This window comes from Netta rufina, assembly GCF_964035555.1.
Source record: "Netta rufina genome assembly, chromosome: 1".
NCBI classification, from domain to species: domain Eukaryota; kingdom Metazoa; phylum Chordata; class Aves; order Anseriformes; family Anatidae; genus Netta; species Netta rufina.
Window position 1 is genome coordinate 62,905,564 of NC_140123.1, and position 17,200 is coordinate 62,922,763.

The following is a 17,200-nucleotide window of genomic DNA, read 5'->3' on the forward strand; positions in this document are numbered from 1 at the left end:
AAGGTGGGGAAAGGCTGTGCTTTGGCAGAGAGCCACAACAGGATGGGCTTCGGGAAGGTTTTGGTCTGTAAGTGGGCACGCTATGCTGCTCCTGCTGCTGCAAGCATGCTGGCTCTTTGAAGTAAAACTGAGATTTAAACCAGGGGGAGGAAAATGCTGCACCGTCAGTGAAAGTGTGTGATCTCAAGTTTGTGGGCTGCCCTGGCGGGTTGCAAAAGCTGTTGCTTCTGCCAGGGAGAGCAGTGAGGCAACCAAAGCAATTTGCATCTCTGTGTGGTGTGAGTCAGGACAGCAACGTGACTGATCACGCAGGCATGACAGGAAGCAGGAATCCTTGTGTCTGGTAGACATAAAATATAGTTTCCCTGACTTATGAACATCTTGCCTATTTAAATATTACGTGTCATGTATTTACCTATGTATGCAACTCACACCTGTTTTATTATGGGCTTATGTGGCAGTAAGGCAAATTACTTCTGCATGTGACTGTAGACAGGATGGTGTATTACACAGTGATTTTTTTTGTTTCCCTTTTCCTATCTCCCACCAAAAAAGTTGGTGTTGATCCTGTCATAGGATCAGCTAAATGGGTTCCTCTGCAGAATCAGGGATTGGCTTTAGTTTCTTAACCACTGCTGCAGGTAGGCTCTTTGCATTAAAAAGCACTTGGAGTAAAAATAAAATCTGTTTTCTTTAGGAGAGGTGGGTCCCCTCTTCTGGAAATGAGTTGGCCATCTGAGATGGGACTTGTAAAAGACCTGTTACTAATTTTCTCCTTAAGACCTTAAGATGATGACATAACTGAAGGTCTTGGAGAAATATGACTTGACAGCTAAATCTGCCCACTTATGGATTTGACAGCATGGTATGCAGAGGTCTTCTGATCCAGCAGCCGTTCACCGGATGCAGAAAAATAGCTCTGATTAGAGCATGACCTTGACAGTGATCACGGCTGCTCCTCTTGTCAGGCTGTCGGAAAGGGAACAGAGAAGTTCTGTTTCCCAGTCTGACTTGTTGCTTATCTGGAAGAAATAGCTGAATGCTTTTTGGGGAACTGTTCTCAAATAGTTGCATTTTGCAGAACTGTACACACATTGCTCATAGCAATGTAGGGCTCTCCCCTTAATTTCTGGAATTTGAAAGGTCTCTGTAAGAGCAAAGCCCATCCTTGAAGGCCAGAGCAGTGCTTCTGCTCAATCAGCTTGTACTTTAATGCAGATGATATTTATCCCTATACCTCATTTCTACTTACTTTATGTAACAGCGGGCTAAAAAATGCTCAAAACCAAGGAATGAGAATGCTCAGTTATTCTTTCATTGCTTTTCAATGAGGCTCAAAAAAAAACAGAAGATAATTAATATTTAGGAATCACATGAGTAAAACTTTGTTTTCTTTTAAGAACATAGTCATAGCTCAGTGAACAAGACAACTCTGTCACGTCTTTGAAATGGAGGTCTTTATCATGGTCAGCAGATTCAAGCAGTTAGCAAGATTTAGGTTTCTGCTTGAACTTCTGGGGGAAGTTCCTTGGCTCAGATACTGTGGTTGAAAACTGAGGTTCAGGAAAGTGTTACACTTGTCATTAACCTGAAATAGAAGAGTTAAGATAAAGATTAGGCAAAGTTTTTCCACAGTGCATCCCATGTGGGGCTGAGTTTCCAGGCCTGCTAGGCCCATCCCGCAGCGCAGTGCTGCCTTGTGGTATCTAGGCCCTAGGCAAGGTTCTGGCAGGACCCTACCCTTTATTTGGCATGAGAAATGCCAGCTATACTCCCTTTGTGTGGATTAATGAAGGTTATTCATCAATAAAATTTCCCTTTGGATGGTATAGCACCGATGCTTTCAGAGCTGTGGTGCTGTTCCTTCCATAAAATCCACTGAGGAGTTGATAGGTGCTGGAGTTTGGGAAGATCTACGTTGTGGGATGGTTTCAGTGAGGCCTGGCAAGCGGGATGCTAACATTTGTTCTGCTCCTTTTCATATAGGTTGAGAAGGTTTTAATAAAAAATGCATTTGATATGTAAAATCTGACTGTTTAACATCACTCCTGAGGAATATTAGCTAGCTTCATAACGTCTGGTTCAGTGACATCCAGTACACCTTCCACGTGTCAGCAAATCTACATCACTTTTAATCTTTTATCAATATGCTGTTCAAAGAAAAGTTTGCCCCTGGCAAACACTTGAAACACTCCAAATATTTTCATGTTATTTTTGAAAGCTTAGACCAGTTTCTGTGTTTTGTTTTTTTTTTTTTTAATTAGTGCTGATTTTATTGTTCATGTCTGCTCTAAAATTTTATATAAAATGACTGCAATGCTTTTTTTTTTTTCCCCACAGATGAAATCATGCATCAGGATATCATTCCCCTCTATGCTGCGGATATTCAGGACCAGTTAAAGAAACAATTTGCTTACCTGTCAGGTAAGAAGTCTACGATGTTCCCTCATGTGGACACTGCTCAGCTGGGCCTGTTATGCCTCCATGGTTTCTGATGCCTCACGTAGGACAAATCTGTTCCTTATAAGAAACTGAAAATACAGACTACCAAGACTTGTTATTTAAGGATTTAAAAAAAAGTGAAGGTATTTACTTCATAAGGCACAATGGAAATTTTAAATTATCAATCATTTTCAGCATCTAGGATAATGGGATGGAAATGAGGATAGGATAAAGGAATAAATGGGGAAAAAATGAATGAGGAAGTGTGGAGGAGCCTGGTACACAAACATGTAGTCAGTGCTAAGGGAGCTGTGCTTTCCAGTGGTCATGGCTGAGACAGGGCTTGCACCCTGATAGTGAGTTCCCCAATCTAACTGAGCCATTGTTAGGAATTGGAAATGCAGCATGGGTGTGCTGATGTAGCTGTGGTCTCATGGGCCTTATACTGCAGACTAAGCTGCTGTTGGCTCTGCCGTCAGCTTCAGTACTGAAACCTAAGCTAACACCTTGGACTTTACCAAAGCAATGTGTGAGCGAGCACCACTGTAGCACATTCCCCAGCAGTCCCAGTGCCAGGCTCAGACACGTGCAGCTCTGGAAGGGCTTTTCCTCTTGGCATCCCTGCATTCATTCTGCAAAGGAACTGGCTTTGTGGACTTAAAGCTGTCTCTAAAAGCAGCACAGCTGTGTTCACACAGCACAGCGTGTCTTTGCCCCTGGATTACCTGTGCCAGGTAAGCAATGTGTTTGTGCTGTGCAGGCATCAGTTGCTGAGCTTGGTCCCTCCAGATGCTGGGACCAACCGTGACTAATCCCTAACAGATAAAGGGAGATGCTCACTGATCAGGCTGAGACAGAGTCTGATAAGCTTCTGTGTTGTTGTGTTTTGTTTTCTTTTCTTTTCTTCCTGTCTGTAAAACTCTCACAGATGTGCAGCAGTGAACTTGTTGGAGTTACTGCCCTGCCCTCCCTCCAGTGCATGGAGAGGGATGAGCTTTGCAGAGCAGCCCTGCCTCCTTCAGTATGAAGGAGGTTAACCTTTCTAGGCTGAAGTTGGACTTTGACTGTTCTTTCGCCTTTGAATCCCTTCCTGCATCAGATTAAGGGACACCTGGGAACGAAACAACATGCTGCTTTGTTTGATAAAACCTTTTTTAATTTTGTTGTTACCGCAGCTGATCATTATTTATAACTTATTCCTGCCTCATAAGCTAAACTAAGCGTTGGAACTGTAGTAGTGGTTGTGTTTTCTATGGGATGATGGTAGCACGTGAAAATAAGACTATTTAGTTCATGAAGTTGGCTGTTCATGCTTCATTTGAGATGATGGTGTGTAAGCTACAATTCGTTTCTGGGATTTTTTTTTTGCTTTCTAAGCCCTTACTTTTTATCCAGGGGCAAAAATTAGCGTGAAATAGTGTTATGCAAGAACCAGTCTATCTAGGCAACTCCAAATAAGGTTTATATTTTGACCCTCAGAAGTGAGTGGAAAACCGGTGATTTCAGTAGATGGCTGAAATCTCATTGAGTCCAATGGGAGATTCTTCATCCCCTGCTAGTCTTGAGTTCTCTACAGGCATCGTCAACACTCATTACATCTGCTGTGCAGTGGAGCTTAGTGAAGACAGCCGTTCCTTGTTCTATTTTATTCAGTTTGTATTTAAATCTCATATCTATTTTAAGTCTGCTTTGTTCGCCTGAAATAGTAGGACAGCTGCATTATTATGGGCTATAACTATATTCTTCGTTACACTGTATTATTATTGGGCAATTAGATTGTTATGCATTTTCATTTCACTTTGAAATTCAGTTCTTTTATCCTGCAGGACATTGAGGGTTTATTTTCGGTGCTGTACCAAGTAGCGCTGTTATGGGTTCTGTGAACAAAAGAACAGAGTTAATATTTTGATACTCAATTTATATGCAATTTACCAATTTACTGATTATTGCAGTTGTTGTGCTTACAAGTAGCTTTGCTGGAATGCCACTTAAGGCCTTCCCTATGTGTGTGAAGGGGACATTTTTTTAATTAATAAGTTGCCTTTAAAATAGTATCTTAGGATGTGATACAAAACACGTTAAAATTGAAGTTTCTAGATTATGAATATATGTGGTAGATAGCTTCTTTGCAGGTGTGGTGAATCAATTAATGTCATATATAACGTTTCAATTTTTAGTGATTTTTTTTTTCAACACCAATGCAACATATACTTGAGAATCACATCCGTTTCACTAATAGGATATATCTAGGTCTTGTGGGACACTTGCTTAATAGTGAATGTAAACCAGTCTGCTTCAACAGCTGATGATTGTAGCCCTTCCTGAGCTACTTTCTGTGTTTTGACCTAAAACAGGATCACCTGTTTGTCTGTCTCTTCCTCTCAAGGTACAGAGTATTCTGTGTGTCTCATTGTGTTAGATTATAATATAAATGCTCTGGGGACATCCAAGTTAGGCTTGGAACAAAACAATTTAAAACAAAACTTTATTTTAATTCTTAAGTTTTTCAGCAAGCATAGCCAAATGTAATTGCATCAAGGTTTCAAAGTTCTAGCTGCTCCTACAGATGCTGAAGGCTCCAGCTGTGGCTTGGCAATGTGCCTGCAGTTGTGTTCAGCTCACATGTAATAGGGGCAAGCTCTGGATGAGGTTTCAAATCATTCACAAAACAAGATTACAAACCCCAGTGTTAATATTTTACCTCTGGCCCAGTTGCTTACATTTTTCCTTGGAGTTTCTTCCTTCTGTGGAACAAGGTCCTTAACTTTAAGAATTTTTGTTGCTTTTTGTTGCTGCTAAGCTATATTAGGTGTGCCCTTCCACATACCAAAGCAGACAGTCCTCTCTACATGGTTCACTGTTTCACCTGTCTAACACGTTCTTTATTTAGTTTGTATTTTTGTAACCTTTTTTTCCTGTATTGCAAATTTTTTTTATTATTATTACTGTTTTATTTATTCATTTCTCCTCTAAAGGGACACTGGGGGCTCTATTCAAAAGTCTCTTCAAAAGTCTACCTTGCTTACAGTTGCTCATTTGCATTTTATATTTTCTTTCACAAATATTTTATTTTCTCTTTCCTGGCTTAGAAAGTTGCCATATTACTTTCATACCCAACTTCATAACTATATGCAGTTGCCATATGCAGGTTTGTTAAAACAAATGGGATGAACAAGAGCATACAGACAGGTGTATATGTTTATATGCATCTTAAATCATACAAGCTATGTGATGTGCAAATGACTCTTCTGGCCAGCACAAGTACTGAAACCAGCTGTTTCAGCTCACTTTGCTTTGAATGCCTCTTCATGCAATGCACAACTTCAAACAAAGTTATTTCCATTAAAGAAAAAATACATATGAGTTGCTATTTTTAATTCTTCATGCAACTTGCATTTTTGCATGTTTATTCATAGCTGGCTTTCCTGCAGTTGAAAAAAAGTTAGCATTGGTTCTAGCTTTTAGAAATGCTTAATCTTTGGCCCTTAAATTATCCTTGTAAATGATTTGCTTCTCCTTGCTATCTCTAACTTGGAATTCATCAGCAATGTCCTTGCTCTCCTGTATGGAAGTGACCTGAAAATATCTAACTGGTTAAACTGTTCTCTTTGTTGTATCTATGGGTCCTGAGTCTGTAAACTCTGAGAATTTCTAAGTGGATTCTGTGCTATACACATTGCAGCATTTATTTTTGAAATTTCAGTTTTGTTACCCATATAACGCATTTATTGTAAGTGTCCTGTACTGACAGTGGAAGAGGCAAGAAACAGTAGTGGTTTGTCTCACTCAGGTGTTGACCGAACTGTGGTTTTATATTCAGTACAGTGAACTTTCTGTCTGTAGAAACTAAAAAAGAAAGAAAAAAAAAACTGATTTCTAGCCCAGTATACTTACTACTGATCAGCCTGAGCAAAATGCAGCTTGTGAAGTAATGTAAAATTTGTCATTTCAAGGAAATAATATTTTTTTAATAAATACCTCAATTCTTTTTTTTTCCTTTACAAAGGATATGCAATGAAGCTTTTATCCACCATTTCATTGAAGTCTACTCTTAATTTCAGATACTTTGAGTACTCCAATTGAGTATATTCCTCAAGGAGAAAAGATAAATTCCTCTTCAGAAACATAAACATAGTATCTGAACCACAACAGCAGTAAAAAATAAAAATAAAAAATGTATTAAGGCTTTCTCTCATTCACACAAGTATCTAACTTTTGATGTCAGTGCAAACAAGATTATTTTTACACAAGCTGGATCTTTTGAACTGAAGTTGTTGATCATCATCGTTGTCAAATTGCTCAACTCTTGAGACTCGTGTGCCCATATTGATCAATATAAAAATCATATCTTTTAATCTGAGTGCCATTTCATTTGCATGACGGAGCTAAAATACAGGTCCTCTAACCTAAACCTGTCATCATATAATTATATCCACCTACACTGCTTCCTTCTTGTGGGATTGGGTAGAGTGCTTTTGAGAGCACCTTTTCATTTGCAAACTGGAGCAGGATAACTAGGGGAACACCACAACATAGTCTGCTTTTGTTTCCTGAAAGTCTGAGCATTCTACTTTGCTGCTCCCTGATTTTGCCAGCCCTACTAGGGGAAAGAGCATGTCTTTTATTGGGTTGTGGGGAATTTTTGTTTTCTCTATGCACACGTTTTCTAGCAGCTGTGCCAATTTCATAATTTTTGTAACTTTCAATGCGATTTTAAACTGAAAAGAGTAGCAGTAATTGTTTGCCACTTAAGAGTGGTTTTGGATAACGAGTCCATTGTATGCCTCTTGATTAGAATTTGTGCAAAAGTGTTAAAATTTCCTTGGCTTGGCAGTTCTTTATCACCTTACCAACTTGCAATTTTCTTTTTTATGATGTTCTTTTTTTCCTAACTGTGGTAGGAAAAGTTAGATGCAGCAAAATATAGAGAATAAATGCTAAATTACCTAGGTTTGCTAGTTTCAAAGGACCTCTTCCACTCCTTTAGTATCCATGGGTTCTTGATGCTCTGAATCCACGCAATTTTAATGGTCAGTGCTATTGTTTAAAAAATCGTACACAAAAGTTAGGAACCCTGTGTGCTATTTCATAAGCCAAATTAAGTCGTTTTGCTACCTAACTTGTAGAGCTAACGCAATTCAACATGTTTTCAAAATGCTTATTTTCTCCCAAAATGCAGGGCTGTCACTGATGTAATAACTGGCTGTAGACCAAGGCCAGTCTTCTACTTAGAAGACAGCCCCACCTCACTGGAAGTTTACTGGAATTGTAGGGGTTTATCCACCAAAAAACTTTCGGTTTACATGGGTAATTTGTTTTCTTTGATATCAAATTTGTTTTGGAAGCTTCAGTTGAATAGGCTTGCCAAGTCAGTTGTAAATGAGTTAATAACAAAGTACCGCTTTAATGAAGGCTCACGGAAATAGGGTGGAAGTGGATCTACTTCATGTAAAGTGGTATTTGGTTTTTGCTTAATTGCAGATATACATTTCAGTGCTCTTCACTTCTATGGTGTTTCCATTTTTAGGCTGAAAAATAATGATCCTCTCATTTGGAGGTGGTTCCTTACAGCTACACATATAATGAGACCAGTCTCAAGTAATTCTTGGAAACCATTTCAGACAAAATGAGTGAGGGCTGATTGCAGGTGTTTAAGGAGCGGCGTGTTCTCTTCTGCTCTTTGCAATTTAACCAAAAACAAAAGCTGGCACTCAAGTGGCATTTGATGAATACCTCAAAAAGAAATAACAGACTTCTTTCAACGTTTTCCCTTGCATAGTCATGACAGCATTTGTGTGTGTGTGTGTGAGTATGCACGTATCTTCAAAAAGAAGGGGCTATAATATCCTTTCTGAAAAAACTTCTAGAAAACAACAAAACCCACCTAAGATTAGATTGAATATGCTCCCAAAGATATACTTGGTTGTCTTAAGAAATGTAAAACTATTACACTTCAGCTGAACAAGTCAATGCATCCCTGCTTACGCCTAGCAATAGGAGAGTAGGGTTGTGTGCGCCATGGTGAATTGAACTTGGCCAGCAAAGAAGCTCAGCCTGATCCACAGCTGTGGTGGACATTTCAGGAGGGTGAGTTGCAGGGAGAGATGATTTTGCAGCTGTCGTGACTGTGAGCTAAGTAGATGCAGTCACTCTCCCAACAGACCTGTATTTCTTTAAAATAAAATAAAGAAATACTATTTTCTGGATTACAATTTTTACATTTTTGTGAAAATTACAGTTGCTCATTTTAGAAATGATTCTAAATGACTCTACAAATTGAATTATTGTCATGACCTGTAGCACTCATGGAGTTCAGGTGAGTTTCCTTGTCTTTTTCGTAACTGGGTTTGGAATGTTGAAAGGCTATTATGTTAATTGGCCTTAATAAGATGTTTAATTTTTTGCCTTAAAAACATATTTCAGAAAGTACGAGAGAGGTCAAGTTAGATATTTTTGTCACTCTCTTGCTTTCCTGCTCTTCTAAAAAAAAAAAAAAAAAAAAAAAGGCTTTCCAAACTCCAGTTTCCCTTTTATCTACTCACACCAAAATTCTGTGGCTTGGTTTAGTTTCAGGAGAAGGGAAGAAAATCACATTTTACACAGCTAATTTAGGACTGAACTGGGTAATGATGCTTTTGCAGAGGTGAAACAAGGATAAATGGTTCTGAATGAAGGGAAAAAATAAACATTCCTTGCTGCCTTAAGTTCACTCTGAAAAAAAGGACATGTTAAAAAAACAAAAACTCTATTAGTATTTCATACGAACACTACTTACATGTAGGATTTTTACTTGGCTGTGTTTTCTGTGATCTTTATGTAGCTTGCTGTGACAAATGCTCATTTGCAAGGAGCAAGGGCTTTACTAGAGCAGCAGGTCTTTCATTTGTGGCCGTGTACTTCAAGTTGCAATATCATGTACTTCAAGTCGCAATATAGAAAGCGACTTCTCTAGGCCAGCGATGTTAAAGCTGGAATTAGGTGGAATTTATTATGCAGAGCAGTTCAGAGCACCTGGCTCTAAGCCCTGCAGCACGAAGGAAAAGCACTTGAGCAGCACTAGGACGTATAGGTGTGCTTAAGTGTCCCGTCGGGAAAATACTAGAGTAACGTAAGCAGAGCACAACAGTGTATTTACAGGCAGGATGGAGTCATCCCCACCCATGATAACCGCCAATGAGTGTAATAGGAACTGAAAAATAGTAGGCTGTGTCAAGGCTGGACGGCTCCACGTTTGCCCTTGACAATTGGTGGTGGTCTGGGAACTTCCTGAAAGTCATGGTCTGTGGTTCTTCTTTTAGGCCATGTCCTGCAAGTGTATTGTTCTTTTTCTTTTGTTTCGTATGGCCTATTTATAGAAGCTAAGTGGAACAAAGCGAGTAACCAGGGAAAGCTGAAAATAATGCATAATTGTACCTAAAAATAGATATGGTAGAGAGCTAGCTCCCCTAGCTGAGGGGAGGGTTGTAGGAATGAGCTCAAACTGGTAAGGAGGTTGAGTTTGGTTCAATATGGAGATTTGCCTGCTTAGTTCTGATTATTTTTTTTCCTAAATTACTACATGTTTTTTTCTCCAAATGGGGTGTATTTACTTGCAGTCGGCATTTATCAAATGAAAGATGCACTGCCACCTGGTGTCCAAATTGTGTTCACACAAGGCACTTAACATGTACAGGAAAAAATTAATGTGTAATAAATTTCTTCCTATAGAACTCTATAAACTCTGAAGAAGAGATTGGACTGTTCAGAATAAGTAGTGTCCATGCTGATGAGCACTGCATCAAAAGAAGAAAAAGTACAATAGTTTAATTACTGGGAAATTGCAGTCTAGTTAACGGGACGTTTATGTAAATGTGCCTGCTTCTTGTTTCTTTTGTAGGTGGAAGAGGGGGAGATGGATGCCCTGTTATCACCTTTCCAGACTACCCAGCTTTCAGTGAGATCCCAGAGAAGGAGTTCCAGAATGTCCTGACCTACCTCACCAGCATCCCAAGGTGAGCACCCAGCCAAGAGAAAATACTCTTATCCAATAAAGGATTTCCTATGTTCAGAAACATATATCATGGGGTAAAGGTCAGGCTTGTGTTTAATTAAAGAAAACATGAATATAGCAGGTGATGCAGCGTCAATAAGAGTCTTGATTAGTGAGAACCACCTAATGCAGTAGCTGATAAAAGTATAAATAGCAGTATATCATTCATCTAGAACATGAAAGAAGAAATTACTTTCTGGTAGGTATGGATATAGATTCTGTAATAGAAATTTTCCTTTTGTTTCATATTTCTGCACTGCTGGAATTTGGAGTGTGGTGTTGTGTGTTTTAATTGGAAATATACAATTTTGGCAGGATATGCTAACGGAAAGCAGAGTAGAGTACAGATGCTAGAATTCAAGAGAACAGACTGGCTTATTCAGGTGAGATTTAATGGAGTGTAATTCTGAAGAGTAAATCTGCTGAGGAAAGCTGGCAAGTTTTTGAGGACAGCACCATCCAAGCACAAGAATGGTACAGCTTGGAAAATGAGTAGACATACTGGGAGACTGACCTGGCTGAGCGGGGAACTTGTGACTTTGAGCTGCAGTACAAAGACAGCGCGCAGGAGGTGAAAGCAGTGGCAGGCTACAAAAGTGAAATACAGAAGCATTGCCTGAACACATGGGGTGGCTTCAGGAAAGTCACAGCACCCCCCAGAAAAAAATCTGCTGCATTAGCAGTAAAGGAATGAAGAAGGAGAACGTGAGCTTGTGCTGAATGGGCTGGGTATTTTAGTGGCAGCCAACACAGATGGGAGGCTGAGACACTTGAAGCAAAGAGCTCATCAGTCTTCTCTGACAGCCTGTCCAGGCCTTTGTGCTTAGAGACAGGATCTGAGTTTGAGAGTGACTAGCAAGAGGTGAGGATCTCAAGGATCTCTTGAAAAATGTTGACCCCAAACTAGTATTTGGGATAAGCTGAGCTATATCTAGAGTGGTGAGGCAGCTCTTTATCACCTTCAAAAGATTTTTGAGATCAGAGGCAGACTGTGATGACCGGAGAAAAGCAAATATATTCATCTTCAGAAAGGACAAGAATAATGATCTGACGCACTACAGGCTAGTTGACCTCACTTTAGTCTGTCAGGAAGTTATGGAGTGAGTCCTCTTCAAACACATTTATGTGCACAAGAAAGCTGAAAGTGCTGGAAAGTAGCCAGCATGGATTAAACAATGGTAAATTGCACTTGATCAACCTATTTCCGTGGTGAAATTACTGGGTGTGTAAATGAGGGGAGGCTGTGCATGTCTCAACTTTAGCAAGACTTTCCACAGTCTTCTCCCAGCAGCCTTGTGTCCAAGTTGGGTAGTCACAGTCTTGATAGGGGGCTACTAGGTGGGGAAAGACTGGTTCATCTATTTGTTACTGGGAGAGTGATGTAGCATTGAGACAGGATGCCAAAGGATATCACGGAGTCTTCATTCTTGAAAGTTTTCAAGACCTGACCGTCCAAAGCCCTGAGTAACCTGATCCAAATTTGGGTTGGCCCTGCTTTGAGCAGGAGGTAGGACTGGAAACCTCCTGAGATCCCTTCAAGTTTGAACTATTGTATGAAGTGAGATCTGTTATGTCTTTCCCAAATTGGGCTTTGTGGCTTTCCCAGATTAAATACCCTTAGAAACGCAAGTTATCTAACACCGATTAAATGTTGGTCTCAAGCTGTTTTTCTCATTCTTTCCTCTGACAATGTTCAGTGCAACTCAGCATGGGCTGTGCTGAATTCGTGTCTGAAACTAATCATGGCCGATTTCCCTCATGCACACACATGCTTTACTTCTTTTCATGCATATACAGTGAACAAATGGTCTTCTTGTAAAGGTCTTTCCTCCTAATTATTTTGTAGGACCTATTCCCTTTCAGGGAACACTGGTTATATGCAGCACAGTACCATGAGGTGCTGTCCTAGTTGAACTTACTAACACATAGGTAAGCAGGAGAGGAGCTGTGAAGCCAACAGTCAGCTTTATTTTATTTGTTTATCCTTGTGCTCTTTAAGCTGTGGGGTGCTAAGCCTCCCTTGATAGTATCTTCCTTGAATACTGTTATTACAAATAATTATGTGCTAAATTCACATCTGCTCCTCCTTATGAAAGTCCTCCTTTGGCAAGGCGCCTTATTGTGGCCCACTGAACTTCTTCACAGAGTGGGATTCGTGTGAGAAATTCTGAGCGGAGCAAACAGCATCTGGCGCAGGGAGGAACACTGAAGGCGTCCCAGTGCATCAGCTTGGTGGGAGCACGTTTTGACTAATTGAAACTCTGGGAGCAGAATTTCTGGAGATTTTTTGTTCATTTTCCCATACATAATTATTGTATGCATAGCCAGCCAGCAGCAGCCACTTCTTAAGTTTGGTTGTTCTTGTAGGATGTTTTTGTTATTTCTTTCTTTTATTTCTAATTTTTCAGGTTGCCATCCCCTGTAAACTAAGGAAAATAGCTAGGTAGATATAAAAAGCAAGATACTAACTTTTATTACTATACCCATATTTTATGTTCTTGGATTTTTATAACTTTTGTTACAAGTTTTAAGCTGAAATGTTAATGCCACTGTTAAAATGCTGATAAAACTGGGACCTTTTTAGTGCCTGTAATCTCAAAGGGCTTTGGTCATCCCTGACATCTTGTCTAATGGTGTTACACGCTTACTGTGTTAAACTTTGTTTATAAGCCCTTGGGTAGGTGTGTAGGAACAACAAACTGCAGAAATGCTGCTAACCAGATGTCAGCATACACTCCCTCGTAAAACATCTTCTGCCAACAATAAGCTATCGACTGCATATACCTCAAAGATGGGCAGTATTGTGAACTTTGAATTGCTGATATTTCTAGTGTTGTTAAAGTTGTCACAAGGCAGGATTTTTGTTGTTATCTTAGTTTACAATGGCTAAAATTTTAAAGACTGGGAACTTTTGGGTACTTTGGAAACTGCTTTTCAGGGAAGTGGAGGCAGATAGTTTATTTGTTTTGTAAGTTTATTTAAAAGGTCTAAGATATACAAATTTACAGGAAGGGTAAAAAATGCAGCCCACAGCTTTTATGCATGGAATCCTCAACTGATCAGTATCATTTAGCTTATGAAATACATAACTTTGTCTTTTGGTTGTTCTGACTGAGGAGAAGAACTTTTTCATAGAAAAGCCCTGTAGAGCACAGACACGTCTGGAGCCACAACAGTTCCTTGGAAAACATGCTAGGCTGTTTGTGCCACTTGGCCCTGCACAAGATTCCCGATCACAGCGAGGGGTTGGCAGCAATAACTCAAAGCTTATTGTCTGACTGCCTGCAGTCATGTGTTAGGGGAAATGATATTTCATGGGAATGACAACGAGAAACTGCTAAGAGCCACATAAGAAAGGACCTTTCTGTGTTCTGCAGAAGATTTTTTGCCTAATAAAATATTTACCAGTATGGTGATTTCTAGCAGTGGCATCAGATTTTCAAGATTTGTTTCCAAGTGAAAGGAGTATTAATAAAAGCCTTAATAAGTGTAGCTTAGGACTTCCTGTCAAAAGAGAAAAACCAAAACCTCTGAACATGTAGTTACTATTCCCTCTGATTGCATAGGTGTAAACTTGACCTTGTCCCTCCTCATTGAATTATTATTCTATACTATCTGAACACTGAGTTTAACAAGCTTTTCCTGTATAAACTTGTCTCTTTCACAGTGAACTGCTACAATGAAGAGTTAAATATCTCATGGGTCACCTTGCATTCAGAAATTGAACTATTATAAGTTGCATGTTACCAGCTTAGATGACCGGGGAGTAGAATAATGCAAACAGCAGAGCTATCAGCGTGTGCTCAGATGTGGAAGTCTGATAAGTTGAGGAAGTTAAGAAAGGAGACAGTGGAAAGGGAATATCTAATTTCAATATAAGATATACCATTAACCCTGGTGCAATTGTATATTATTAAACAAAAAGCAGAACCATCTCCTTCAGATTGCTAACACTGCAAGGAAAACATGTTCAGCTAGACATCTAGATAAGGTACAGTACCTCATGTATGGCTTGTAATAATCTCAAAATATTCAGTACAAGATTGTTGACATTCTGTGTGACAACAGTCATGTACCGTGTGTAATTAAAGATCGTTGCTGTATCAGAAAAAAAAAATGATGGATTAAGGATAAGAACTATAGACAGTGGAAGAGTATAGCCAATCCTTTTATGTTTCACTTTATGAGTTGTACATTGTAAAGGTATATATCTAATACTTCTGAAACAGGTTCTTCCTTTTAGCAGCTGGTGGGTTTAGTACTATTATTGAAGTACAAAATATTTTGTATTGAAAAGCTGGGGACTCTCTTCCTGAGTGATTTTTTTTTTTTCTTTGCTTAGTTCCAGTGATTTTTGTTATTGTTTTACACATGTAGCACCCAAGATGAAAGAAGGGGAATCCGTGACAGTATGTAACATACTTAGGGCAATGCCTTACGGGAAGAGTACTTTAACTACAATGATAAATTACTACTAATACTTTTGATATAAGTACTGATCTTCAGGAATTATTAGGTTTTAACAATACAGTTTCTGAATAAATTCATATCTGTAGACACGTGTCTGTAAGAGAGATGATCTTTAGAGTCAATTGGCTTTCAGCAGAGAACAGTGAGCCAAGTTTTGCCTGTGTTTGAGGGCACTTCATGATGTCTGTGTAGCCAGTCTGATACTCTTTAGAGCTTGCAGAGAAGAATGCCTCCTGTCACTTCACTGGGTGAGTCCTTGGGGAATGCTGCTGAGCTGGGTAGGAAGACAAGGTCGTTTCACCACAGAGTTGAATAAAAATCTGAAGACTTCCATACACAGTGTCTGTCATTGCTACTGCGAAGTGGGAGAGGCACCTGTAAGGTGTGCCTTTTATATCCCATATACAGAGGGTGGAGGAAGAATATTCCATTCAAGGTTGAAATAGACTCCTAAAGCAACTGCCTCGTACCCTTAAGAAGTTATTTCAGGGTGTTCAGTACGCTTTTCTCATTTTTTCTTTGTTTTGAAAGTATTTTTTCACCTTTTCTATTTATCCTAGTAAATGGACATCTAAGATCTATGATGTACACTGAAGGCAAGTGTTATATGTGTTTATTTCTATCAATCACAGCTGAAACGTAACATGTTTTATTAACTTACCAGCATGTATGTGTTCTTGGAAAATGAGTTTACAAAATGTGGGGTGTTACATGAGAATTTGGTCCAAAAGAAATTAGTAGATAATTGCAGTGGTTTAAAAAAAAAAAAAAAAAAAAAAAGACAGGATTTTTCAAACATATGGCTTTGTTTCTGGCTAATTAGCAGTTTCTTCTGCAATCCAATAACAATATGCTGTATGGGAAACTAAAAGGATATAGCTTTAATATTTTTCTTCATTGCTCTTATAGATTCATCCTTGAACAACAACAACAAAAAAAAAGCAAGCTAAAATTTTTGTGGTCACAAGAGATTAAAAAATTAATATTTTAAATGTGCAACACTGTCTTAAATACAGAGTTCCCTTCATGAGAAATGGTATAGATTAGAAAATTTTGAGTTGTCATGGCCAATTTTAGTCCCACGCTGCTTATTAAATACAATACACAGGCCTTTTGTGCTTGTATTCAGACAGAGCCTTGTACAGCCTCTGTTTGTAATGCCCTTCTGTCCCGCTGCATGATCCGAAGCATATCTCAGGTTAAATTGTCATGTTCTGCTATTTCCTGTTTTGAAAGCTGTCCCCATCGGTTTCCTGCCCAGGAGAATGTCCTCGTCTTTAAGATCCCGATGGCTTACAAAGGCCCGAACACAGTGTGGTGTTCTAAGAAATGCTATTGTTCATGGTACCGCCTGGTGTGTGAAATTAGGGAGCGAGCCTGGCCAAGTTACGAAACGGAACAAGATAACTTCACAAAGTGTTGGCGTCTGGGAGTTATAAAGTTCTGTTGTTACGGCCTGGCGAGCTCCAGACCCTTCCTTACAGAGTGCACCAGCTCTCTGTCATTTGGGATTAACATCGGGTTGCCAAAAAACTAAAAGGAAACATCTTCACTAAGCCTCCCAGGGGGTTCGCGTCCAAGAAGACTTCATTAGTATGGGCACTGCAAAGCGTCAGGGAACTGGGGTTGTTTGGTCTGGAGAAGAGGAGGCTCAGGGGAGACCTCATTGCTCTCCACAACTGCCTGAAAGGAAGCTGTGGGCAGCTGGGGGTCAGCCTCTTCTCACAGATAGCTAGTGATAGGACCAGAGGGAATGGCCTCAGGTTGTGCCAGCGGAGGTTCAGGTTGGCCATGAGGAGCCATTTCTGCTCAGAAGGAGCAGTCAGGCACTGGGATGGGTTGCCCAGGGAGGTGGTAGAGTCACCGTCCCTGGGGGTGTGCAAGGAGAGGTTGGGCCTGGTGCTTGGGGACATGGTTTGGTGGTGACATTGGTGGTAGGGGGGTGGTTGGAGCAGATGATCTTGGAGGGCTTTTCCAACCCTGATGATTCCATGATTTAGCTAGGGACTGGATGGCCACGGCACAGCATGGTGTGGATGTTGCTGGAGCTAACAAACCTTGGTACACACAGAGCTTGTGTGTGGAGCAGGCTTGGGTCTGGCCAGTCTTGTCAGCATGGTTTCACTGCTGTTCCCTGAGAGCTGGGGCACCTGCATTAGGGTAACGCTGTCTTTGGGCCTGAAGAGCCTTCAGGGCCAGGCCAACCTTCTGAAGAACCAGTGGGGAAGAGTAACCACACGAGTTACCTCATTTATCTGC

The 17,200-nt window shown here is 40.0% G+C and overlaps 1 protein-coding gene across 2 annotated transcripts in view; it reads left to right on the forward strand.

Moving 5' to 3' along the window:
• The window catches only part of MCF2L (MCF.2 cell line derived transforming sequence like), a 100,429-nt gene that overhangs the window by 33,635 nt on the left and 49,594 nt on the right, over window positions 1–17,200 (forward strand). For both annotated transcript variants that reach the window (XM_084303422.1, XM_084303420.1), the window contains exons 2-3: window positions 2,341–2,424; window positions 10,319–10,433. In XM_084303422.1, the coding sequence (XP_084159548.1) occupies window positions 2,341–2,424; window positions 10,319–10,433 (199 nt within the window). The remainder of the gene's footprint in view (window positions 1–2,340; window positions 2,425–10,318; window positions 10,434–17,200) is intronic.